Source organism: Rhinopithecus roxellana, chromosome 15 (genome assembly GCF_007565055.1).
Source record: "Rhinopithecus roxellana isolate Shanxi Qingling chromosome 15, ASM756505v1, whole genome shotgun sequence".
In the NCBI taxonomy this organism is placed as follows: domain Eukaryota; kingdom Metazoa; phylum Chordata; class Mammalia; order Primates; family Cercopithecidae; genus Rhinopithecus; species Rhinopithecus roxellana.
This window is the reverse complement of record NC_044563.1, coordinates 16745463-16769931: the sequence shown is the minus strand read 5'-3', so window position 1 is coordinate 16769931 and position 24469 is coordinate 16745463. Positions and strand designations below refer to the sequence as shown.

At 50.5% G+C, this 24469-nt stretch overlaps 2 protein-coding genes across 6 annotated transcripts; both read right to left on the bottom strand.

Moving 5' to 3' along the window:
• Window positions 1-7037: 7037 nt before the first annotated feature.
• Window positions 7038-16196, bottom strand: SLC35C1 (solute carrier family 35 member C1). Of its 5 annotated transcripts, none has more exons than XM_030917307.1 (3): window positions 16134-16196; window positions 13687-14213; window positions 7038-9261 (listed from the first exon to the last, which is right to left on the bottom strand). In XM_030917307.1, exons 2-3 carry the CDS (start codon window positions 14180-14182, stop codon window positions 8702-8704), a joined length of 1056 nt encoding a protein of 351 aa, XP_030773167.1. In that variant the 5' UTR covers window positions 14183-14213; window positions 16134-16196; the 3' UTR covers window positions 7038-8701. The 5 variants fall into 5 exon arrangements, with proteins under 5 accessions (XP_030773167.1, XP_010369347.1, XP_010369345.1 ...); XM_010371045.2 differs by lacking the exon at window positions 16134-16196 and adding an exon at window positions 15970-16120; XM_010371043.2 differs by lacking the exon at window positions 16134-16196 and adding an exon at window positions 15605-16040.
• A 3596-nt stretch (window positions 16197-19792) lies between these two features.
• On the bottom strand, window positions 19793-20674 carry LOC115893475 (40S ribosomal protein S4, X isoform). The gene has a single exon (XM_030917304.1). It carries the CDS (start codon window positions 20638-20640, stop codon window positions 19849-19851), a length of 792 nt encoding a protein of 263 aa, XP_030773164.1. The 5' UTR covers window positions 20641-20674; the 3' UTR covers window positions 19793-19848.
• Between the last annotated feature and the right edge of the window lie 3795 nt (window positions 20675-24469).

The following is a 24469-nucleotide window of genomic DNA, read 5'->3' as shown; positions in this document are numbered from 1 at the left end:
TTCAAAAAGTCATGATTAGAGGCAGCTTAATCAAAGTCATAGATGATTCCATGAAGGGAGGCAGGCTCATATTTAGGCTGGATAATCTCAGTGATCCTGATCCTTTCTGATTCTGAGAGTCCATGACTCTAAGTGAGAAAGTGATGGGAAAATTTAAAGGCATTACTATTGAGAGGGCACACTGGGAGTTCTGTGAAGAACCGGGCTTAAACTTTCATTATACATTCAGATCTAATGTGGTTCCTGGCTGAGTTATACGAAATAACACAGACATGTCCCATTTGTTTTTCCTACATATCATGGGCTACAGAGGGGCTGCTATCAATGCCCAGCCATAAGAAAGATCATGCTATGGTCTGAATGCTTGTGTTCCCCTAAAATAAATATGTTGAAACCTAAGCTCCACTGCAATAGTATCGAGAGATGGGACCTTTAGAGTGATTAAATCATGAGGGTGGAGCCCCCATGAATAAGATTAGTGCCCTTATAAAAGAGGCCAGAGCCAACTTGTTTGCTCTTCTGCCATGTGAGGATGCAGCAACAAGACACCGTCTATGAAGCAGAGAATGAGCCCTACCAGACAATGAATCTGCTGGCATCTTGATCTTGGACCTCCCAGCCTCCAGAAATGTGAGCGATAAATTTCTATTGTCTATAAATTTACGCAGTAAAAGGTATCTTGTTAGAGCGGCTCAAATGGACTAAAGCAGGCTGTTTGGCGGTCTTAATACATAGCCTCGTTATCCTTTGAGCCTCCTCCCATGAGAGGTGGGGTTTCTGTCCTCTGTTGTTGATTCTGGGCTGGCTTCTGATTTTTCCAATCAGTAGAGAAGGGCAGAAGTGAAACTATGTGACTCCAAAGTTGGGGCAGAAAAGCGCAGGTAGCTTCTACCTATTCCTCTTGGGACACTCAATCTGGGGGAAGCCAACAGCTTGTAAGAAGTCTGACCACTCTGAGCCTGCCTTACTGAAAAGGCCATATGTAGATGCTCCAGTTGACAGCCCCACCTAAGCCTCCAGCCGACATCCAGTTGCCACCCATGAGATGAGTGGTCTTGGACGTTCAACCCAGTTGAGCTTTCAGACAACTGCAGCCCAGGCCAACCTCTGACTGCAACCACATGACTTGAAGCAAGAACTGCTTAGCTGTGCCCTTCCCCAAATTATGAGCAAAATGAAATGCCTGTTTTCAGCTGCCAGATTTTGGGGTAATATATCAGGCATCCATAGTACATGGAATAGGCCATTTCTTTAGTGTTTTCTCCTTCACAAAGACCTCCATGGTCCTAACGTCTCGGAGTCGACTTGACGTCCCCACTGTATCATGTCCCATCCCAGTCTGCGGACATCTCAAACTTAACATGTCCAAAAGTAAACTCTTGGTCCCAGGCATGTCTCTCACTGCTTAGTCTTCCCTGTCCAATAAATGGCACCTTCACTCCCAGTTGTGTAAGGCAGAAGTCTGTCATTGTCCTTGAATTCTTTCTTCCTGTCAACCCCACAGAGATTGTCAACCCCGGCAATCTCTCGGAAAGGTCTCTTGGCTTTACTTCTAAAATGCATCTCAGGCCGGGCACAGTGGCTCACACCTGTAATCCCAGCACTTTGGGAGACCGAGGCAGGCGGATCACCTCAGGTCAGGAGTTCAAGACCAGCCTGGCCAACATGATGAAACCCCGTCTCTATTAAAAATTTAAAAAAAAATTAGCTGGGCATGATGGCACACGCTTGTAATCCCAGCTACTCGGGAGGTTGGAGCAGGAGAATCACTTGAACCCGGGAGGCGGAGGTTGCAGTGAGCCGAGATCGCACCATTCTAGCCTGGGCAACAAAAGCGAAACTCAGTCTCGAAAATACATACATACATAAATACATACATACATACATACACTACATACATACATAAAATAATAAAATGCATCACAAAGCTGTTCTCTTCTATCTTCGCAGCCACCACCCTAGTCTAAGCCACCATTGTTTCTCTCCTGGCCACACTGTAACCTCTTGACTGGTCACCCTACTTGTGCCCTTGCCACCCTTTCCTTTGGTGTCTATTCATTCTCCTCACAAGGGCCAGAGAGATCTTTGTAAATTATAAATCAAACCAGGGCACTCCCAGTAGCTGCCCATGGCACTGGGAATACATCTAAACCCCTTGCTGTGGTGTTCAATCTGGTACTCCCTGCCTGAGCCCAGGCCTCTAACCCCTCTTTCCACTCTTCCCCATGGTGAGTGGAATCAAAAGGAAACAGCGTTTTGAAGGAATGTCAGAAAGCTGTCAAATTTATCTCTACCTCCTTTCCTATTTCTGGGATTTGTTCTCCCCTGTGAGGTTGGACCCCAGGGGAAACAGTCAATTAGCTTCCTCAAGTCTGCTCCTGCCACCCTGGCCTTCTCTCTGGTCCTTGACCACCTTCAACTCTTTTCCTTCTGCAGGACCTGTGCATGAGCTGTGACCTCTGCCTGGAATGCCCTTTCTTCACTCTTCCTATAGCTGGCTCCCTCCCACCATGTGGGCCTGAGGTTAAATGCTACGCTCAGAGAGGCCTGTGACTATTCCATCTAGAGAAGGTTCCCCCGATCATCTACATTTTGCCTTTTTGTTTTATTCCTTCACTGTCCTTATCACACATGCATTTATTTGATTGTTTATTTGTTTTTAGTGTCTTGTCCACTGCTTCTCCCCTAGTGCTTGCGCATAGTTAGCACTCAATGAAGAGACTGTTGTTTGTTGATGTGCACAGTAACAGTAGCTCGCTATAGTCCCATACTATGCTGTGCACTCTACATGCTTCACTCACAATCATTTTTGTGTGGCAGGATGGGCAAGGATTATTCCCATATCTCAGGTAGGAAAAATGAGGCCCAGAAAGGTCAGGGGACTTGCCTGAGGCCATGTAGCTTCTAAGAAGTGGAACCCAGGTCTCCTGATCCCTGATCAAGTGCTCTTCAAAAGCAGAAGTGAAAGGGCGATGCAGGAGAGGCGTGTGGTAGGTCACTGTTCCTAAATTCTCCATGTCTTTCATTGTTTTTTGCTCTGTCACCCAGGCTGGAGTGCAGTGGCATGATCCTGGCCTACTGCAACCTCGGCCTCCCATGCTCAAGCGATTCCTGTGCCTCAGCCTCTCGAGTAGCTAGGATTACAGGTTGGAGCCACCATGCCCAGCTAATTTTTTGTAGCTATGGGGGTCTCACTGTTGCCCAGGCTGATCCCTAACTCCTGGCTCAAGCAGTCTGCCTGCATCGGCCTCCCAAAGTGCTGGGATTATACGCGTGAGCTACCACACTTGGCCTACTCTTTTTTTTAATTGGGCAGCTCAGCATCTACATCCCGCCTTCTGAAAGGGACAAGAGAGAAGGGGAGACAGTCTGGGCTCTGGCCAGGGGTGGGTGGGGGAAGCACCACTCTTTCTTCTTGCCAGAGAAACATCATTCCTGGAGGTGGTCTTGGCCCCTTTAAATACCACAGAGATGAGCTGCAGGGCGGTGCTGACAGAGGAACCTGGTTGGGATGCTGGCCAGCTGGCTCAGGCTATCCCTGGGTGTCATTTGCATGAGAATTGGGGCCTATGGCACTGTGTGGATCCAAACCCATCTACCTACACTGTGTGTCTTTGTATGTGTGTGTGGAGTCCTGCATAGTGGTTGAAGGCTGTTCAATTGTGTCCTAAGAGTTAGGCCCTCTCTGAACTATTTTAACTCATAAATTTGTTTACATTTGAGAAGCCAGAAGTCATGCATCCTTTTGTCTGCATTTAACCATTTCTGGTGAAACGTTGAAATTTAGATCTTTCTCTCTTTTTAATTTTTTTTAGAGGCAGGGTCTGTTCCGTCACCCAGGCTGGGGTGTAATGGTGCAATGAACTGCAGCCTCCACCTCCTGGGCTCAAGTGATCCTCCTGTTTCAGCCTCCCTAGTAGCTGGGACTACAGGCAGACGCCACCATGCCCAGCTAATTTTTAAATTTTTTGTAGCAGCAGAGTCTTGCTTTGTTGCCCAGGCTGGTGTTGAACTCCTGGGCTCAAGCGAACCTTCTGCTTGGGCCTCCCAAAGTGCTGGGATTACAGGCATGAGCGGCCATGCCCAGCTTAGATTTCCCTCAAAAAAGTGCAAATAGCATTAATAGTCCCAATTTTCTGAGTGTACAAAGGGTGCAGAAATGATCATGTCCATTCTGTTTTAGGGACCTGGCAATGGCGTAGCAATCAATCCGATCATGTCCAGATTGACCACTGCGTTCGAGGCCTTCACCCCACATCCCACCCTGCCTTTCTGGTTTCCTCTCCAGTTCCAACCTCCAAACCTCTCACCGCTCCCACTTGTGCTCTTTCCTGAGCTTAACCTTCTCCCTGCTCTTCCTCCAAATCTCCTCTTTGAGGCCTCTGCTCACTCCGTAAGCCTGTTCCAATATCCTGGCCCTTGTGAGGACCTGGCTGACTCCCCAAACTTGGTCTGTCCACCTTCTGCTTGCTCATGGCAATATGTTTAGCTCTCCAACGTGGCTTCTGTTATGGGGCTGGAATACATGTTTATGTGCGAGCCCCTGGAAGCAGATCCGGGTCTTCATATTAATACAACTGCTACAGTGTGGATGTTCATCACCAAACCTCATGTTGAAATTTGATCTCGATGTTGGAGGTGGGAGCCTAATGGGAGGGTCACAGGGGCAGATGCCACACGAATAATCTATATTATTCATGAATTAATAATATATCAATTATTATATGATTAATGATACTATATAAATTATATATTAATATATCAATAATCATATAATCAATAATATGTTGATTATATTAATACATTGACTATTATGTATTAATATTACTAATATACTATTATATTACTAATAATACATTAACCATATATTAATATTAACAATATATTAATTAAATATTATTAATATAGATTAATAATCACTTGTTAATATTCTTTTTTTTTTTGAGATGGAGTCTCACTCTGTCACCCGGGCTGGAGTGCAGTGGCGCGATCTTGGCTCACTGCAAGCTCCGCCTCCCGGGTTCATGCCATTCTCCTGCCTCAGCCTCCTGAGCAGCTGGGACCGCAGGCGGCCGACACCACGCCTGGCTAAGTTTTTGTATCTTTTAGTAGAGACGGGGTTTCACCATGGCAGCCAGGATGATCTCGATCTCCTGACCTCGTGATCCGCCCACCTCAGCCTCCCAAAGTGCTGGGATTATAGGTGTGAGCCACTGTGCCTGACTTGTTAATATTCTTAATATAAATTTTATTATTAAGATAATACAGATTAATTCTTAAGATTATTTTTCTCTATAGTAATATCCTCCCTGAGTGGGTGGTGAGTTCTTGCTCTGTTAGTCTCATGATAACTAGTTGTTAAAAAGAGCCTGGCAGCCTGCGTGGTAGCTCACGCCTGAAATCTCAGCACTTTGGGAGGCTGAGGTAGGAGGATCGCTGGAGGCCAGGAGTTCAAAGCCAGCCCGGGAAACATAAAAAGACCCTGTCTTTACCAAAAATAAAAACAAAAAAATCCACCCGGAGCATAGTGTGCACGTCTGTAGTCCTAGCTGAAGGACTGAAGTGGGAGGATTGCTGATTGTGCCACTGCACTCCAGCCTGGGCGACAGAGTGAGACCCTGCCTTAAAAAAAAAAAAAGAGCCGGGACATCTCCTCTTTCCTGTCTTGCTTCCCCACCTCAACATGTGATCCCTGCACAGCTGGCTCTCCCAGAGTGAAAGCAGCCTGAGGCCTTCACCAGATGCCCAACCTTGAACTTTTCCCGACATCAGAATCATCAGTCAAATAAGCCTTTTTTTTGGAGACGGAGTCTCACTTTGTCACCCAGGCTGGAGTGCAATGGCGTGATCTTGGCTCACTGCAACCTCCGCCTCCCAGGTTTAAGCGATTCTCCTACCTCAGCCTCCTGAGTAGCTGGGACTACAGGTGTGTGCCACCACACCTGGCTGATTTTTGCATTTTTCGTAGAGACGGGGTTTCACTATGTTGGCCAGGCTAGTCTCAAACTCCTAACCTCGTGATCCTTCTGCCTTGGCCTCCCAAAGTGCTGGGATTAGAGGCTAGAGTCACCATGTCCGACCAATAAGTCTTTTTTAATTTATAAATTACCCAGCCACAGATATTCCCTTATAGCGACACTAAGTGGACGAAGACAGCCTACCACAGTGCCTGGCATATAACAGGTGCTCAGAAAAGTGCTGGGTAGGCAGGGTATGGCGGCTCATGCCTGTAATCCCAGCACTTTGGGAGGCTGATGTAGGTGGATCACCTGAGGTCAGGAGTTTCAGACCAGCCTGGTCCACATGGTGAAACCCCGTCTCTACTAAAAATATGAAAAATTAGCCAGGTGTGTTGGCGGGTACCTGTAATCCCAGCTACTTGGGAGAGTGAGGCAGGAGAATTGCTTGAACCCAGGAGATGGAGGTTGCAGTCAGCCAAGACTGTACCATTGCCCAGCCTGGGTGACACAGCACGCCTGTTTAACAACAACAAAAAAGTGCTGGGTATTGGACTCAGAATGCTGGGGTAGAGTTAGGTACCAAGCTCTGAAGGCACAGACCTCTGAATCCTCCTCCTGCCTCTTCCTTCCTGGGGCCCTCTCTGAGCCTCAGTCTCCTCATCTGTAAAAAAAAAAAGAGATCAGTGACAGCTCCCACCTCAGGGGCCACGGGGAGTTGTGAAGATGAACTTCACAACTTCACAAGGATGGATGTACAACACTCAGCACAGCCTATGGCCCCCAACAAGCACCCAGTAAATGACAATGACAACTAATAGGAAACTTGAAGTCTGGTCACCTACCTTCCAGGAAGGAGCCTGGTATCCTTAGAAAGAACAAGCTCCTACAAAGGCTGCCTGCTAGTGGGTGGGCTTGGTGAAGGCAGGGATGAGCCCTCCTTCCTGACAGATCCCCAGCTCCCCACCACCCCAGGGCCCTGTTCACAAACCTCCACCCGGCCCCCCCTCCCCCGCTCCGGCCCTGTTCATAAATGCTCTCCAGCCCTGCTTCCTCTTCCCTCAGGCCACACACACAGGATCTTACTGATTCTTTATTGAATCACAAACAACTCAGGGCATCAGGCCCCAGCAGCTGCATTAGAACCCACCTGGGATTGTGAGGGGACTGGAGAGGGACGGGGGAGAAGACCCACTCTCCCCAGCTTTTCACTATACGGACTAAAGACCTCAGAAATCACCCTAAGAGAAAGGATGTACCAAATGCCCACCAGAAGGGCCGGCGAGTGAAAGACACCCTGAGGGCAGGAGGGTGCGGTGAAGGGTGCTATGGTCCCAACATTTGTGTGTATCCCTCCCCCACCCCGCAAATTCACGTTGGGATTCTCACCCCCAATGTGACGGTATTAGGAGGTGGGGCCTTCGGAGCTGATTGGGTCACAGGGGCGGAGCCCTCATGAACGGGGTTAGAGTCCTTATAAAAGAGGCAGGAGGGAGCTTGCTTGTTTGTGCTTCTACCATTGAGGATACAGCGAGAAGGCACCATCTATGGAATGGGAAACAGCCCTCAGCGGAGTCCGAATCTGCTGGACGTCCCAGCCCCCAGGACTGTGAGCAATAAGTTTCTGTTGTTTGTAAGCCACCCAGCCTACGGCATCTTGATATAGGAGCTCGCTGGACTAAGAGTGGGGCCAAGTAGGCCCTGTCAGCCGCAACCTCAGGGAAGAATGTAAAGGCTGGTGTCTTACCGTCACAAGGCAAGCGGCTCAGAACAAGCTATAACACCTCCCTTGCAGAGATCTAGGGGCGCCAGACACAGCTGGGGTGGAAGGCTGTTAGTCTGGACCCTTGCTCCATCAGCCCCACCTGGGGAGGAAGGCTGTGGGGGAGGCAGAACTGGGAGAAGAGAGAGGCGGCTCCCTGGCTCTGCTTTCAGAAGGCTGTTACCTGAGCCAGGTGTTGGGAGACCAGAGGAGCAGGTGCCACTCAGGGCCAGAGGAGCCACGCAGGACAATGTGGTGTTAGGGACGGGGGGAGGATGTTAATGACCCTGCTTAACCTCTAAGAGAAGCATGGTTCCCTTGTGTTCAAAAGCTGGACATACAGGGTGCAGATGGTGGGCACTTTCTCACAATCCACCCCATTCCCAGGACGCTGCCCAGCAGCCCCTGGGGATCTGCTGGTCTCAGAGGGAACTCGATCATTTCCTCCCTCAGTCCAGCCCACACGTTCCTCCGAAGGAAGGCTGGTTTGTGGGCCCAGGGTGAGGCTGCCTGCCCACCGCAGATGGAAGGTTTCCCAACCCTCTCCAGGTGGCTGTGGTGGGGCCATCTCCCCTGAGTACAGTGAAGCCTTTGTGGCTTTGCCATTGCTGTCCCTTCAAGGTTGTTGCTTGTCCCTGTCCTCAGAGTGATGTGGAGGCAGACAGACCCTGGAGGCGGAAGGAAGGGGTTCAACTCTCACTAGGGTACTCCCTCGGGAAGGACAAAAACTCAGAAACACGAGAGGGTAGAGACGGGTTTGGCAACTTTCTGATATTACTTATAAACACTGGTTCCTTCAAATTTCTGATACTACTTGTAAACACTGGTTCCTTCTCAACCACCGTATTTTGATTGGGTCTGTAAGTAGCGCCCAGTCCACACCACAGCATCCTTCTGGGGTCCAGGGGACCGCCTTCACTGCTGTGCTGGCCCCACCTGCGTACGGGCCCCGGGGCCAGGCCATCCAGGGTGCCTGTGGCACTCACACCCCCATGGCACTCTTCTCGCCCTCTTTGGGGCTGGGCTCCTCCGGAATTTTCTTCATCTCCCAGCCTCTGACCCAGGTGTAGGCGGAGGAGCCGCCCAGCACCATCATGTTGCTCGTCCACCAGAGGAAGCTCTTGGTCTCCTCGTAGTAGAGCACGGCCAGCACTGTCTGGGCACAGGCCTTGGCCGTGCCCGACACATTGTGGGTCAGGGGACTGGTGAACTTGATCTGCAGTCCTGTCACATAGCCGATGGCGAAGCCAAACAGACCGCCCAGCGTCATCATCCCCCAGAAGTGGGCACTGCCCAGCTGGGCAAAGTCATGCAGGGCCTGAAGCTCCCCGAGCAGCACAAGCAGGGGCAGGAAGAGGACGCAGGCGTTGATGTTGTTGTAGAAGGTCAGGCGCCAGATGCTGCCGTCCACTGCCGGGAGCACCTTCTTGGTGTAGATGGCGTTGAGCGAGACACAGAGGCTGGCCAGCACGCCAAAGACAGTGCCCAGCCACGACAGGGTGCCTTCTGCCCCCTCCTGGTCCACACCAAGCCAGAAGCCCCCTGCAGTGGGGAGAGGAGGAGTGGGGGAAAGATGGGGAAGAGGGATGAGGAGGAGGACAGAGGATCAGACACCAAAGTTCACAGACTGAGTACTGCGGCCCTCCCCCCTCCTCCCTAGGCCTCCCTCCAATAAGCACAGCCAGAGTCTCTACTGCAGGCAAGGCACTCTACATGGACTACCGGAGCAGCTCAGGGCAAGAAAACCTCCTCTGGCAACTTATCTGCTAGCAGAGGAGAAAGACATGAAAACAAATCGCTTCCCAGTTACTTCTTTAATTACAATTGTAAGAATTGTAATGAGGTCCATAAAGCAGTACAAGGTGCTGTGAGAGCCCGTAAGTGGGCGACTGAGCTGGCCTGTGGCATCTGAAAATAACATTTGAACTGAGTTCTGAAGGATGAGTGCCACTTAGTGGTTAATGCGATTTAAGGTGATCCTGGGTAAATGACTGCCACTGTCTAAGTCTTGGCTGCTGCTTGCATGGAACGCGAGCCTATGATGTCATGGGGAGCATTAAGTTAGAATCTCTTGTGTCATTTGGGGCAGTGACTCTGAGACTCTCATCTTGTGTTACTTCCTGCTCAAAGAGCTTCCATGGCTCCCCACTTCTGCCATATATCGGGACTATACTCCTTGGCATGGCAGGTGGGGGTCCCTGAACCTTTGCCAGCCCTTCCTCTGTCCTGTGGTTGCCCTGGCCTCTCTGCTTGTCTCCCTGCTTCTCACCCTGGGCCTCAGTGTCCTTGTTCATGTCCTGTGCCAGAAACACCCTCCTCCTTTCTGGGGGATTCTACGCATCTGTCAAGGTCAAAGTTGGCCTCTCTGGGGGAATCCTTTCCTGATAGCCCCAGAACCTGGACTCTTACTGCCTCGCTTTCCTTCAAAGCCCCTTGCCTGCTCTGGGCTGCTGGGCCCCTGCCCATGGTGACAGCCTGGTCTTTTCAGCCAGATCCCATGCTCCTAGAAGGCAGGGGCTGAACGATGCACGTTATACTTCCTGCCACAGCATCTAGCAACACGGGGCAGTGGGGAAAGCTTTGGGGACAGATTTAGCCTCCAATCAGGCTCTGCAGCTTAGAAGCTGAGTGGCCCGGGAGAAGTTACTTAACCTCTCTGAGTTCTCTGGGTCACCTCCCTGTCCATTCCAGTCAATCTACTCTCCACCTTGCAACCGGAATGATCATCCTGAAGTCTAGATCAGCCCAGGCCATGCCCTGGCATGAAGCCCCTCTGTGGCTCTCTGCTGCCTTCGGGAGAAATTCGACTCACTCACCACAGCTCTCAGGACCTGCACCACGTGGAGTCAGCCTGACTGGGCAGCCTCGTGTCTGGTGAGTCTCACTGTGGTCCAGCCATGAAGACGTGCACATGCTCTTCCTTCTGTCTAGAATGTTCTGTCCCTACTTCTTCCTCTAAACCCAGTTTCTAAACTTCCTCCAGAAGGCCTGCTTAGACTGCCCTGTCCCTGGGTCCCCTCCCTTGCCCAGAGCTCCCACAGCCCCTTTTATGCATGCCCCATCACAGCCCTTACCATGCTAGTGTAACTGTCACCACCATGCCCTCCAGGAGTGTAGCAGCTGAGGTTACCTTTTCCAAACTTGTATCCCCAAAGCGTGGCACGGTGCCTGGCATGTGTTTAGCCACCAATTATTAGTTGTGGAATGAATGAATGAAAGTTGTCATGGAGGTGGTTGTACTAAAGGAGACAGGATATCTCCTACATCATAGGCACTCAACACGCAGCACTTTTCTCTTTTTCTCTTTATTTTTTGAGACAGAGTCTCGCTCTGTTACCCAGGTTAGAGTACTGTGGTATGATCTTGGCTCACTGCAACCTCTGCCTCCTGGGTTCAAGTGATTCTCATGCCTCAGCCTCTTGAGTAGCTGGGATTACAGGGATGCGCCACCATGCCTGGCTAATTTTTGTATTTTTAGTAGAGAGGGGGCTTCACCATGTTGGCCAGGCTGGTCTCGAACTCCTGACCTCAGGTGATCCACCCGCCTCGGCCTCCCCAAGTGCTGGGATTACAGGCATGAGCCACCATGCCCAGCCCAACCACAGAGCCTGACCCTCCTCTTTCTTGACAGAACCTTTGCACAAGGGGTACCCATAGACCTGCTGGGGGCAGGGTGAGGGGGGCAGAGAGCTGCACCACCTACTCACCTGCTTGGCTAGAGCACCCACAGCCCTCCTGGACCTTCTGAGTCCAGAAGCAACTGCAACCTCAATGTTCTAGAGTGACTCTCACCCAGAAGGAACTTTTTTGTTTTTTGAGACTGAGTCTCACTGTGTTGCCCAGGCTGGAGTGCAGTGGCGTGCTCTTGGCTCAATGCAACTTCTGCCTCCTGGGTTCAAGCAATTATCCTGCCTCAGCCTCCTGAGTAGCTGAGATTACAGGCAAGCGCCACCATGCCTGGCTAATTTTTGTATTTTTAGTAGAGACAGGGTTTCACCATGTTGGCCAGGCTGGTCTCAAACTCCTGACCTCAGGTGATCTACCTGCCTTGGCCTCCCAAAGTGCTGGGATTACAGGCATGAGCCACTGTGCCCAGCCCAGAAGGAGCTTTGAAAGGTATTTTGTGACATGCGGAGCTAGGAGGGGAAGCCTAGAATAGTTGCCTGAGACTTGTCTTCCCCCACAAGGAGGAAGAAAGAGGAAACACTGCAGATAGGAGGCCAGGACCTGGGTCAGCAGAGAGCACCCACCTCCCCAGCCCGTCCTAGTCAGGCAGGCCGGTGAATGCACCATTCTCAGAACCTCACCATTGGTTACTTGGATGACCTTTGGGATTTGGGCCCAGTTACCCTAGTGTCTTCACCTTCCTGCAAGCAAATTCTCCAACTAGGAGCCTCCACCCCCGAGTCCATTCCTGGCAGGGTCAGCAGGAATGAAGTAGAGAGCCCTGGGGCATCTGAGGAGGACAGAGAGGAGGGGAGGTACACCTGTTCCCCTGAGGGGGAAGTGGAAGCAGGTTGGGAGAGTTCTGGCAGGGAGGAGTCTTGCAGCTTCCCCCACTCTAACCATGACCTTCTCCCCTCTTCCCTCTTGGACCTAGACCCAGCAGCCCTAGATCCAGCAGTTGCCCAACAAGGGGAAACATTTTCTAGGACAGGTGGCATGGGATGGGTCCCTTCCCCCACCAACTGGTGCATCTAGCCTGGGACTCTGAGCCACCAGCAAAGAATATGATATGTAGGCCAAATAAGATCAACTTTATAGCACCAGGAAAAACCTGCATAGGTTCAAATGAAGATTCCATTCCTAGATGACGCAGCCCTGGGAAGACTCGGAGGGAATGGGATGCTGGAGGCTCTCTAATCCAGCATGGGGCCCAGAAAAATATGGGCCCATCTAACCTGTGCTGTCCTATACCATAGCCTTCAGTCACATGTGGCTACTGAGCCCTTGAAATGTGGCTAGAAAATCAGATTGTAACACCTGCAAATGAGGAAATGAATGTTTAACATTTCGCTTAATTTTAATTTAAATAAGTGGCCAATGGCTACTGTATTGAATACTGCAGTTCTAACCTCCAAGAAGAGCAGAGGGGATAGAAGCATTGCCTGGGAGTCTGGCTAATATGGGTTTGCATCCCAGCCTGGCTGCTTGCTAGCTGTGTGGCCGTGGGCAACTAACGTAACATCTCTGAGCCTCAGTTTCCTTGTTTGTATAGAGATGACCACTGGTAGTGATGCCACAACCCAGGGGATCTCTGGGAGAACAAAGGACATGCTATATGTGAAATAATTAGCATAATTTCCCTGTCAATAATTATTATTTTCTGAGGATCAAGTCTGGGAAGACAACTGAGGCCTCTTAAAGCATATCGCTTGCTACTGTCTCAGGCGCTATCCTGAGCTGGCAAAGAGTGATGGTATATTCATTAAAAGACATATCGTCCTCTACTAAGAGCACTGGATGGGAAATCAGGACACCTGAGCTCTTGAGAAACAACAGAGTACAGTGGTCGGGCATGTGAACTGCGAAGCCAGATTGCTTGAGTTCAGATCCCAGCTCTGCCACTTATCAGCTGGGTGATCTTGGACAAGTTACTTAACTTCTCTGTGCCTTGGTTTTTCCATCTGTAAAATGTGGATTATAATCCCATCTTGTTATGAGGATTAACTGAGTTAATATGGCTAAGATCTATGTGCCTGGCACATTTTAATCACTCAACAAATGTCAGTTGCTCTTGCTACTGTTGCTATATGACTACTATTGTTCTTGCCCTGGCTGGGCTCCTAACTTGCTGGGTGGCCTTTAGTAAGTTACTTGATCTCTCTGTGCCCCCAGGCTTTCTCCTATGACTGCTGCACCAAAGGAGCTGGGACAGATGAAGTCCTAGGATGCCTAGAAGGGTTGTTCTTCAGGGTTTCAGTCCCCATGACCACCCTATCCCCCGTGGCCCCAGCTGCCACTCACCGACGATGATGCCGCAGGTGAGCAGGGCATAGAAGGAGGTGGTCTGCTTAAGCAGCAGGTAGGAGAGCAGCACATTGAAGACGGTGGTGAGCGAGCGGCCCACATTGTAGAAGGCCACACCGACGTACTTGAGGCAGAGGTTATTGAAGGTGATCATGCCGATGAAGACCACTGACAGAGGCAGGACACTGCGGGCCACCCTGAGGTCCAGGCGCAAGCTGGGGAAGTCCACGGCACCAGGGCAGCAGGCGGCCAGAGCGCTGAGGCCCTTGCACAGCAGCGTGGTCACCAGGCACTGGTAGAAGGTGACGAAGATGGGGGTGTCCAGCCGCAGGGAGGGGCTGTCCAGCAGGTACTTATTAAGGAACACCATGGAGATGGAGGTGACCCAGTAGAGGGAGACCACCAGCGCAATCTGCAATGCCCGCAGCAGGAAGGGCTTCTCCCCGTTGGCCTCTGCCTCTGTAGAGGGGTCTGAGGCCCCGGTCAGCGCCATGTGCAGGATCCTGGACCGCTTCAGAGGGGCCCTGTTCATGGTAGCACAGGAGCTGGGTCACCCCGCGGCCAGAACTCTGATTCCCTGGAGTCCAGGGCAGTGAGCTCACTTGTGCTCTCCGCAAGCCGCAGCCCTGATTGTCACATGGGGGTTGGCCTAAAGGCCTCCCCAGTGTACTCATGGATAGAGAAATTCTGCTTTGGGGTGAGCCCAGTTGTGCCGCTCCACAACCTGCTCCCACCCCAAGGGGGCTGCTGAGACAAGACACAGGGCAACGGGGAGGGATAGGCTAAGGCGGTGAGGCCAGGGCAGAGAAGACCTGTGAGGGGAGAAGAGGCTGGGGCCTAACAGGGAGGGGTCGCAGAGAGAAGGGAGGGAAGAGGAATGGCAGGGCCGGGCAGGAGGAGGTACGCGGGGCGAAGGTGCAAGAAAAGGACGCGGGGCAGAGTGGGAAGAGCTGCCGAGAGGGCGGCATGGGCAGCAGTGGGAGGGAGGGGTGGGCAGGGGGAGGGAGGCGTTGAGGGAGCTGCCGGAGGCCGGGCGCAGCCGGAGGGAGGGCTACGGAGGGGTCAGAGGGGCTCCGGACTTGGGGCTGACGGACGCGGGAGGGGGCTGGGCCGGCGCCCACGTCTCGCTGCCTTCCCCGGCTCTGTCGCCGGCTCAGCCCAGGAGCCTCCGGACATCCGAGGCCCACTCCCCGCGAGGCGGGCCCGGGACTCACTTCCTGGCACGCCCCCACGTGGCCTTAAAGGGCCCGTACGCCCCGCCTTGCCCTTAAAGCGACAGCCCCAGAAAGGCGGCGTTCGCCAGTCCCCAGCCCCGCCCCTGCGATCCGCTGCTCGCTGCTGGCGGGGGGACCTCGGCGGCCACAGGTTTTTCTGTGTGCTTGAGCCTCGCCCTGCTTCCTGGAAGGGCTGCATCACCCTCACCTGCCCACCCTCATCTCCGTCTGCCCCGGAGCCTCCGTCCCCCGCTCGGCTCGGCTCGGCTCGGCTCGGCTCGGCTCGGCTCGGCTCGGCTCGGCTCGGCTCGGCTCGGCTCGGCTCGGCTCGGCTCGGCTCGGCTCGGCTCGGCTCGGCTCGGCTCGGCTCGGCTCGCAGGTGCACCTCCCGGAATCCCGACCCAGGACCCGGCCGGCGCTCCATCAGCCTGGACTCCTCCAGCTCCAGAGCCCCGCGTTGCAGCTCCACGACCCTCTGCCAGCCCGACTCATTCTTCCACAACGATGTTGTGGTCCCCTCCTTTCCCCCCATTTTCACCGCCCCCAGGCCCTCTCCCAAGCCCGAGACTCCCGGCAGCGCTCCCAGAGGCCGGAGGCCACGCCGCCTCTCTCGGACTTAGTCTGTCATCCCTGTGCTCCCATCGAGGTTCTCTGGGCGGCCCGGATCCAAGATTCCAAGGGCTCAAGGCAGCATCTCTTACCCCTTCCAGAAAATACTGTTTCCCCGCCCGGTCCAGCCGCACCAGCTCCAGCGTCCCTGCCTCTGTCCCCGGGCCGCGAAGGCGACCTGGCGCTCACCTCCTCCGGTGCACTGGGTGCCCGCCCCGCCACCCTGCGCCGCACCTGCAGCGCCGCACCCTGGGCCGCGCCCGCAGGGTCGACTTCCTGCTTTCCGCCCCGGGCCCGGGCACCGTGCCAGCCTCGCCGGCCTGTTAGCGGCGTGGGGCCCGGGGGTGCCGGCGGAGAGGCGGCGATTCCGACGGTCGTGGGCGGAGGCCCCCTCCTCTTTCTAAGGCCTCTCCTGTCCCTGGTACCGCCGCCCGCCCGGGACCCCGGCTTCAGTTACCGCAGCTGGCACGTCCCGGGACCTGGCTGTATCCCTGGCCTGCCGCGCACTTCCAGAAGTGCGTGAGGGGACCGCCCGGATTCTTCAGCCGGTAGTGAGGGGAGGGTCCCCCGCCCCTTCCAGGAACCGGGCCCGGGAAATCTAGCCTGTGGTCTGCCACTCACCAGGCAGCCGGGGGAACCCGGAGGACCGACTTCTCTGGTTCGCGCTCTAGCACCTGCGTTGGGCGGCCACTTCCTCCAACGGCCTGAGTTATCTTCATGGTAAAACTAAGGGGCTAGGCTTGACCTGTGGGTCCCAACCTTCTGCAACAGAACTCTAGGTGGTATGGTCCAACATAGATGTTTGTAATATTTTAAGCACCATTTAATTAGTGCCATTTAATGAACAGGTAAGATGATGTCATGGCTGGGATTTGTTTTAAAATACTCAGAATACTCACCAAAAATATTTTTTATATTTATTTATTTATTTATTCTTTTTGAGACGGCGTCTCGCTCTGTCGCCCAGGCTGGAGTGCAGTGGTGCCATTTCAGCTCACTGCAACCTCCGTCTCCCGGGTTCAAGCGATTCGGGTTCAAGCTATTCTCCTGCCTCAGCCTCCCGAATAGCTGGAATTACAGGCGTCCACCACCACACCCGGTTATTTTTTTGTATTTTTAGTAGAGACGGGGTTTCGCTGTGTTGGCCAGGCTGTTCTCTAACTCCTGACCTCAGGTGATCCGCCGGCCTCGGCCTCCCAAACTGCTGGGAATTCAAGCGTGAGCCACTGCGCCCGACCTCAAAAAGATTTTTTTAAAAGGTCGATAGATTAAACAAGATAAGCCATTAATAACTGTAGCTGGGCATAAATACACGAGGATCCATTATAAGAGTTTCCTTACTTTTGTGTACATTTGCAAATTTCCAGAATAAAAAGGTAAAACCTATATAGTAATTTAAACTCTCAGATCCTAACTGCACAAACCTTCACTGGAGCTGAGTGCAGTCCTGGGTGGGCTGTAGGGAAATGGGAGGGTTGCAGGCTGCAGTGAAGTGAACAGCTGCCCCAGAGCAAGCCCGGCCCACACCCTACCCTCTTCCACTAGCCCCAGGTACTAGCACTGCCCTCTTCCTCCTCAAGGGATGAGACTCTGCTTCCTAGTTATGGGCTGTTCTCCACCTGGAGGATACCGTCTGGTTATCTTGTCACTTTTGGAACCAAAATATCCTTTTGGGGAAAGAAAGGCTTAAAAGGGACTGAGCTGGTCTCCTGAACCGCACCTGGAGAGTCTACCTCTGGGATTTTCCTTTGAAGGTGTGGGTTTTGGTTTATTAAGAGCAATGCGTACCTGTTTCAGTCTCTCCTCTCTTATGCCCGAGAGCTCACCATGACAAATAATTTAATGACAGGGCAAACTTGTCTCTGAGAGGCACTGGTGACCTGGAAGGGCCTTGTCCTTGGCACATTAGCAGGAATTTGTCTGATGACTCCTGCCACCTTGAACTGGAGGGAAGAGATATATATTGTATATAGGCCAGAAGCACTTCGCTGAGAGAGGCCTAGGGGCAGTCAGTGCTGTGTGTGTGGGGGACAGTGTGGGCTCTCTATGGAGGCCAAAGTACACCCCTATCTTCAGTCTCTCACCTTACATCATACCTGAAATTCTGTCATTAGTGTCGCTCCCTTGGATTAAGGTTGTAACAGGCCAGTACAGCAAGTTTCCTGGATTCTAATCCTTTTTATCCCTTATGAGGGAAAGGAGTGGTGAGGATGTTTCTTAGGGGGTCTAAGGCCCCCAGGAATTGTGTACCTTGCATAAACGATTTGCTTTTGAATTTTCTTTAAGGGATGTTAATTGTTTAAACCATCCACAAAGGGTGAAGTTTTAGGTCTTGCCAAGAGTGATTACCCAGGGTGTGAATTTGGTGTGAGGTGGAGCATAAGATCATCAACATGGCATCTGAAGGGCTGTAATAGTCCCTTTATGGGTGTAGTCTCATTTTCTTGCCTTGGCTGGGAGCCACTAATAATATCAGCAGGAAATTATTTCTGCCAGTCACAGTGAACAGAACTAACTTCCCAGGTTCAGGTGTCAGTGGATTTATACCTATGTGGCTTGAGAACTTCTGTGAACACACAGAAGTGTGGTAATTTGTTACAGCAGCTCTAGGAAACTAACGTAGTGGGTTTGTGAAAAACAAAACCAGAAACTGTTGCTTCACCGATAAATCCCAGGGGGATCACAAAAGCAACAGCTTTTGGCCAGATGCAGTGACTCACCCTCTGTCACTTTGGGAGGCTGAGGCAGACAGATCACCTGAGGTCAGGATTTCAAGACCAGCCTGGCCAACATGGTGAAATCCCATCTCTACTAAAAATACAAACCTTAGCCGGGCATAGTGGTGGGTGCCTGTAATCCCTGCTACTCAGGAGGCTGATGCAGGAGTATCAGTTGAACCCGGGAGGTGGAGGTTGAAGTGAGCCAAGATTGCGCCATTGCACTCCAGCCCTAGCAACGAGCGAAACTCTGTCTCAAAAAAAAGAAAAGAAAAGAAAAAAAGCAACAGATTTGTCTCAATCTTGGCTGGGGGTGAGGAAAGAGAGGGTTCAGCAGCTGAGTTAACACTTCATTCTGCGAGTCCATGGCGCAGATCCACCTGGAGACACATCAAGGCATGGCACAAACCTCCCCAGACTTTTAGTTCTTGGCCTGGTGGCTACAATCTTGAGATTTTAGATAATTTCTCCATCACTCTAGACCTCAGTTTTCCCATCAGTAAGATGGAAGGGGAGCCAGACTTAATGGCTTCTAAGGTAAAAGACTCTGATTCTCATCCCAGATGGTAAGTGGGTTGTAGGGGAGGGCCCATTGAAGCCACATGAAATTTACTGGCTTATGTCACTGGGAAGTCTCAGAGATCTACTAGTTTTAGGTGCAGCTTGACCCAGTTATTACAGATCCTGGTGTAGGCTCTTATCCAAATACTGATTTTGTTCTGAGGCTCCATGTGGTGGCAAAATGCCTTCAGCTATTCCACATCTTACACCATCTGGTTGAAATCCAGTGGGGGGAAAACATCACTGTTCTTCCAAAGTCTTGAGGTTCACTCTGATTGGCCTGGCTCAGGTCACATGACCACCCTGACCAATCACGGTGGCCAAGTAGATAAGATCAGTCCTCTGGTTTAAGCCCTGTGTCACAAGCTCCACTCCCTGGGAACTGGGGGTTGCTAGCCAAAGGCCCAGACAAGGCGGGCTGAGAGTTGGGGAGGGCACTGCAAGTGAATTTTGGGAGGTATTATCACAAGGGGATGAATGCTGGAGAGCAAGCTACCAGTGTCCACATGAGGAGCCTGCCTTGGAAGCCGGGAAGGCAATGTGGAAGGTTCCTACTTTGTTCAGAGCTCTCCCACACTCATCCCTACACCTGGCTAGCATATCTTTGAGGGCTCACTGTAGACGTCCCTTCCTTGGGGAGGCCTTCCTATTAGATTCTGTCTGCCGATGGCCACTCTGAGCTGCTCCTGTCCATTCCTTTTGTGATGAGATGTAAAGGAGGTATGGGCAGGAGGCATCTAGTAAGAGCATCCTTTTTTATTTTTGAGATGGAGTCTCGCTCTGTCACCCAGGCTGGAGTGCAGTGGCATGATCTTGGCTCACTGCAACCTCCACCTCCCTGGTTGAAGCGATTCTCCTACCTCAGCCTCCCAAGTAGCTGGGATTACAGGCACACGCCACCATGCCCGGCTCATTTTCTTTTTTAAATTTTTAAATTTTTATTTTTATTTTTTTTTTTTTTTTTTTTTTTTTTTTTTTTTTTTTTTTTTTTTTTTTTTTTTTTGCCACAATATTTTTAATTACGTACAAAGGTCTGACATGGCACCCAGGGGCCCATTTCACCCACTGCTCTGTTTGGCCGCCAGTCTTTTGTCTCTCTCTTCAGCAATGGTGAGGCGGATACCCTTTCCTCGGGGAAGAGAAATCCATGGTTTGTTGCCCTTGCCAATAACAAAAATGTTGGAAAGTCGAGTGGCAAAGCTGTTGCCATTGGCATCTTTCACGTGAACCACATCAAAAGATCCAGGATGCCTCTCTCTGTTGGTGATCACACCAATTCTTCCCAGGTTAGCACCTCCAGTCACCATACACAGGTTACCAGTGTCGAACTTGATGAAATCAGTAATCTTGCCAGTCTCCAAATCAATCTGAATGGTATCATTCACCTTGATGAGGGGATCGGGGTAGCGGATGGTGCGGGCATCATGAGTCACCAGATGAGGGATTCCTTTTGTGCCCACAAAGATCTTTCTCACTTTGCATAACTTGTACTTGGCCTCCTCAGGTGTAATACGATGTACAGCAAAGCGACCCTTGGTGTCATAGATCAGACGGAAGTTCTCTCCCGTCTTGTCAATGCTGATGACATCCATGAATCCAGCAGGGTAGGTTATATCAGTTCGGACCTTGCCATCGATCTTAATGAACCGCTGCATGCAAATCTTCTTTACTTCATCTCCTGTCAGGGCATACTTAAGTCTGTTCCTTAGGAAAATGATGAGGGGGAGACACTCTCTCAACTTGTGGGGACCGGTGGATGGACGAGGAGCAAACACACCGGTCAATTTATCCAGCATCCAATGCTTTGGAGCTGCTACCCGCTTCAGATGCTTCTTGGGACCACGAGCCATGGCTGCGTTAGGCAAGGAAAGAGGGCCTCCGTCTTCCGATTTTTATTTTTAATAGAGACGGGGTTTCGCCGTGTTGGCCAGGCTGATCTCAAACTCCTGACCTCAAGTGATCCGCCTGCCTTGGTCTCCCAAAGTGCTGGGATTACAGATGTGCGCCACTGCGCCTGGTCCCATTTCTTGTTGGTAGTGTCCCACCTTGGCTGTTTTAGTGTTCTGGGGCCATCAACCCAGACTCCTGCTCTCCTCTAGCCTAAGGGCATAACCTAGCCAAAGGTACATAACCCAGGCAAGACTAATAAACCAATTATTTACTTTTTCTCTCTCTGAAATGGAATCCAGAGCAGACGCAACAACAACAAAGCCTGAAATTGGTTATAGCTGATTCGCAGTTGCAGCAACATCCAGAGAGACCATTCACGGTTTCCTGCAACTGAGATTTCCAGAGCTGCCCTGATTGTGGTTCCATCCCAGCCTGATTCTTCAGCTTTTTCCTCAGTTCTGTGAGCTTCCCTGGACTCTTCTATTAACCATTTCTTTGCATAACTTGGCTGAAGTCTGTGTCTGTTGCTTGCAATCAGAAAACCCTAGATAACATTGTGGGCATTTCTCCCTGTCCAAGGAGAGAGGTTAGGGCAGGAACTGGCCAGTGCCAGGGAGTGTGTTTGGACACCACAACCCCACCTTCTTAAGTGGTGGGATTCCAAGAGCAGGGGCAGAGAGAAAGGAAAAGAGCCGGGCAGCAGGAAGTGTAGACCAGGATGTGTACATACTGGTGTGTTTGCAGAAGGGCTGCCAGCAGGCGGGTGCAGGTTAAGGTTGACTTCTTTCTCTTAGTCTCTGCTGTAAACTGGCAGGTGCAATGAGGTGGTGGTGAGGTGGGCTGCTGTGGATGCCTGGGAGTTTGAAATCGGTTTAATTTAGCAAACATCTTCCAAACGCTCTTTCTGTTTTCCCCATCCCTAGGTTTACTGTTCAGTTCGGATGATTTAGGGACACCTCACCCTGGCATGCTGATAGCACTTTTACCCCCTCACAGGTTTTGAATGGTCTGAAATGAACATCAAGAACCCAAGTTTAACATACAGCTTATATAAATGAATGAATAATGGCATAAATCAACTGAGTTAAGCAATTTCAATTTTGGAGCCACAGAATAAGAATCCTCTCACTAATTTTTTTTTTTTTTTACTTTTTTCTCCTCTCTCTTGTGGTACAGTAGAGCAATGGAAACCTTCCCTTTTAAAATGACATGGACCTAGGTTCAAGTCTTAGGTTCACTGCTTTATAAGCTAAGCTGTATTTGTTTGTTTGTTTTGAGACAGGGTTTTTGCTATTACCCAGGCAGTGCAGTGATGCGATCATGGCTCACTGCAGCCTCCACCTCCTGGGCTCAAGAGATCCTCTCACCTCAGCCTCCCAAGTAGCTGGGACTACAGGTATGTGGCTAATTAAAAAAATTTTTTTTTTGTAGAGACAAAGTTTCACCATGTTGCCCAAGCTTGTCTTGAACTCGTGGGCTTCAGGGATCTGCCCACTTGGGCCTCTCAAAGGATTACAGGCCTACTGCACCCAGCCTGAAAGCTGTATTTGCAGACAGAGTTTCCCTCTGTCACCCAGGCTGGAGTGCAATGGCATGATCTTGGCACACTGCAACTTCTGCCTCCTGGGTTTAAGCGATTCTTGTGCCTCAGCCTCCTTAGTAGGTGGGATTACAGGCATATGCTACCATGTGCTACTGAGTTTTGCATTTTCATTAGAGACAGGGTTTTTCTCTGTTGGCCAGGCTGGTCTTGAACTTGAAAGCTGTACGTTCTTTTTTTTTTTTTTTTTTGAGATGGAGTCTTGCTTTTTTGCCCAGGCTGGAGTTCAGTGGTGCGATCTCAGCTCACTGCAGCCTCCGCCTTCTGGCTTGAAGCAATTCCCCTGCCTCAGCCTCCTGAGTAGCTGGGATTACAGGCGCCTGCCACCGTGTTTGGCTAATTTTTGTATTTTTAGTAGAGATGGGGTTTCACCATGTTGTTCAGGCTGGTCTCAAACTCCTCACCTCAGGTTATCTGCCCATCTCAGCCTCCCAAAGTGGTGGAATTACAGGTGTGAGCCACTGCTCCTGGCCAAATGCTGTATTTTAAAATACAGAATGGTAATAATATATTATTTAGCATAGTGTCTGTCATTTAGTTACCTATTATTAGTTTTCCTTGTGTTTTTTTTCCCTGTGCTGGTTTTTCAACAATTCCTAAGAATCCTCTTGGCACTGGGCACATTCTTCATCATTGCACTAACACTCTATCAATTAGCTATTGCTGTGTAACAAGGCTTTTCAAAATTGAGCTCATGGATCTATGGGTGAATTGGGCAGTTCTGCTGATCTTGGCTGGGCTTACATGTTTGGTGGTCAGGTGGCTATAGACTGGTTTAGCATGGTCTCAGTTGGGATAACTGGGCTCCCCTTCATGGGGTCTCTCATCCTTCAAGAGGCTAGCCTGGAATTTTTCTTTATTATTATCATTTTTTTGAGATGGAGTCTCACTCTGTTGCCCATGCTAGATTGCAGTGGTGTGATCTTGGCTCACTGCAACCTCTATCTCCTGGGTTCAAGCAATTCTCCTGTCTCAGCCTCCTGAGTAGCTGGCACTACAGGCACGTGCCACCATGCCTGGCTAATATATATATATATATATATATTTTTTTTTTTTTTTTTTTTAGTAGAGAAAGGGTTTCACCATGTTGGCCAGGCTGGTCTCAAGCTCCTGACCTCAGGTGATCTGCCTGCCTTGGCCTCCCAAAGTGCTGGGATTACAGGCATGCGCCACTACACCTGGCCGGCTTGTTCTTATGGTGATCAGAGATCTGAGAGAGAGCAAAAATGGCAGGGCCTTTTGAAACTTATGCTCAGAATTGGTACAACATCACTTCTGCCTTATTTATTCTATTGGCCAAAGCACCCCCCTAGGCAGAGCAAAGTCAGAGTATGAGGAGGGTACAAAGTTACAGGACAGCATATCTACCTGTATTGAATACAGGTGGGACAATAGTTGGGACTGTTAATACATTGAAATCTATCTGACACACTATGGTCTACTAACTGTTTACTTCTCTCTCTCCAACCGGACTCTGTTTTTTTCACTGCAGGATTCTTTGTGCCTAGCACCGAGCTTGGCACATAGTAGGTGTTCAATGAATGTTTGTTGATTGAGTCAATGAAGAGCTGGACTGTGGAACTGTCCCTGGCTGGGGAGCCGGTTGCCTAATCACTCCCAATCTAGATGAGAACCATTGTGAGTCAACAGGCTTTGAAGTTTGGTTTCAGCCTTCTGACTCAGCCAGATTCTTCTATTTCACCTGGGTTTTGGTCTTTGGAAGGTAAATAGCTGAATGCTTATTTTGGTGTCATTCTGACATCTCTGAAATTTTGCAAGATCAAAGATCTTGTGATTGAGAAAGGGGCGTAATATTTAACCAGTGTAATTATGTCAGGAATACAAATAAGGCAGGTCATTTGGATTTATTAATATCTGGACATTCAGGTTCAGATATAGGTAAACATTTTAAAAGTCACTTGAACTGAAAAAAATCTCCTTTCATGCTTTATATGTTGAAATTATTTCTGTCAGTTGGTGAATACACATATATTTATTATTCCAGGATAAAATGGTACAATAATTAATGATAATTGAGAGGTGTGAATTTTATTTGCAAGCGTAATTGTTAGGTTTCAAATATTTAAATAAATAGAAAATAGCCTGATAGTTCATATGAATATTAAGAGAGTGTGTTAGCTAGATAACTTTGGGAAGAACATTTTATTCTTTAGGAGCCAACAAATGTT

Coding starts and splice junctions, on each gene's coding strand:
- SLC35C1 (XM_030917306.1), bottom strand. Junction 9,262..13,686: donor CACCTGCGGCATCATCGTCG/GTGAGTGGCAGC, acceptor TCCCCACTGCAG/GGGGCTTCTGGCTTGGTGTG.
- LOC115893475 (XM_030917304.1), bottom strand. CDS start 20,640: ATGGCTCGTGGTCCCAAGAAGCATCTGAAGCGGGTAGCAGCTCCAAAG.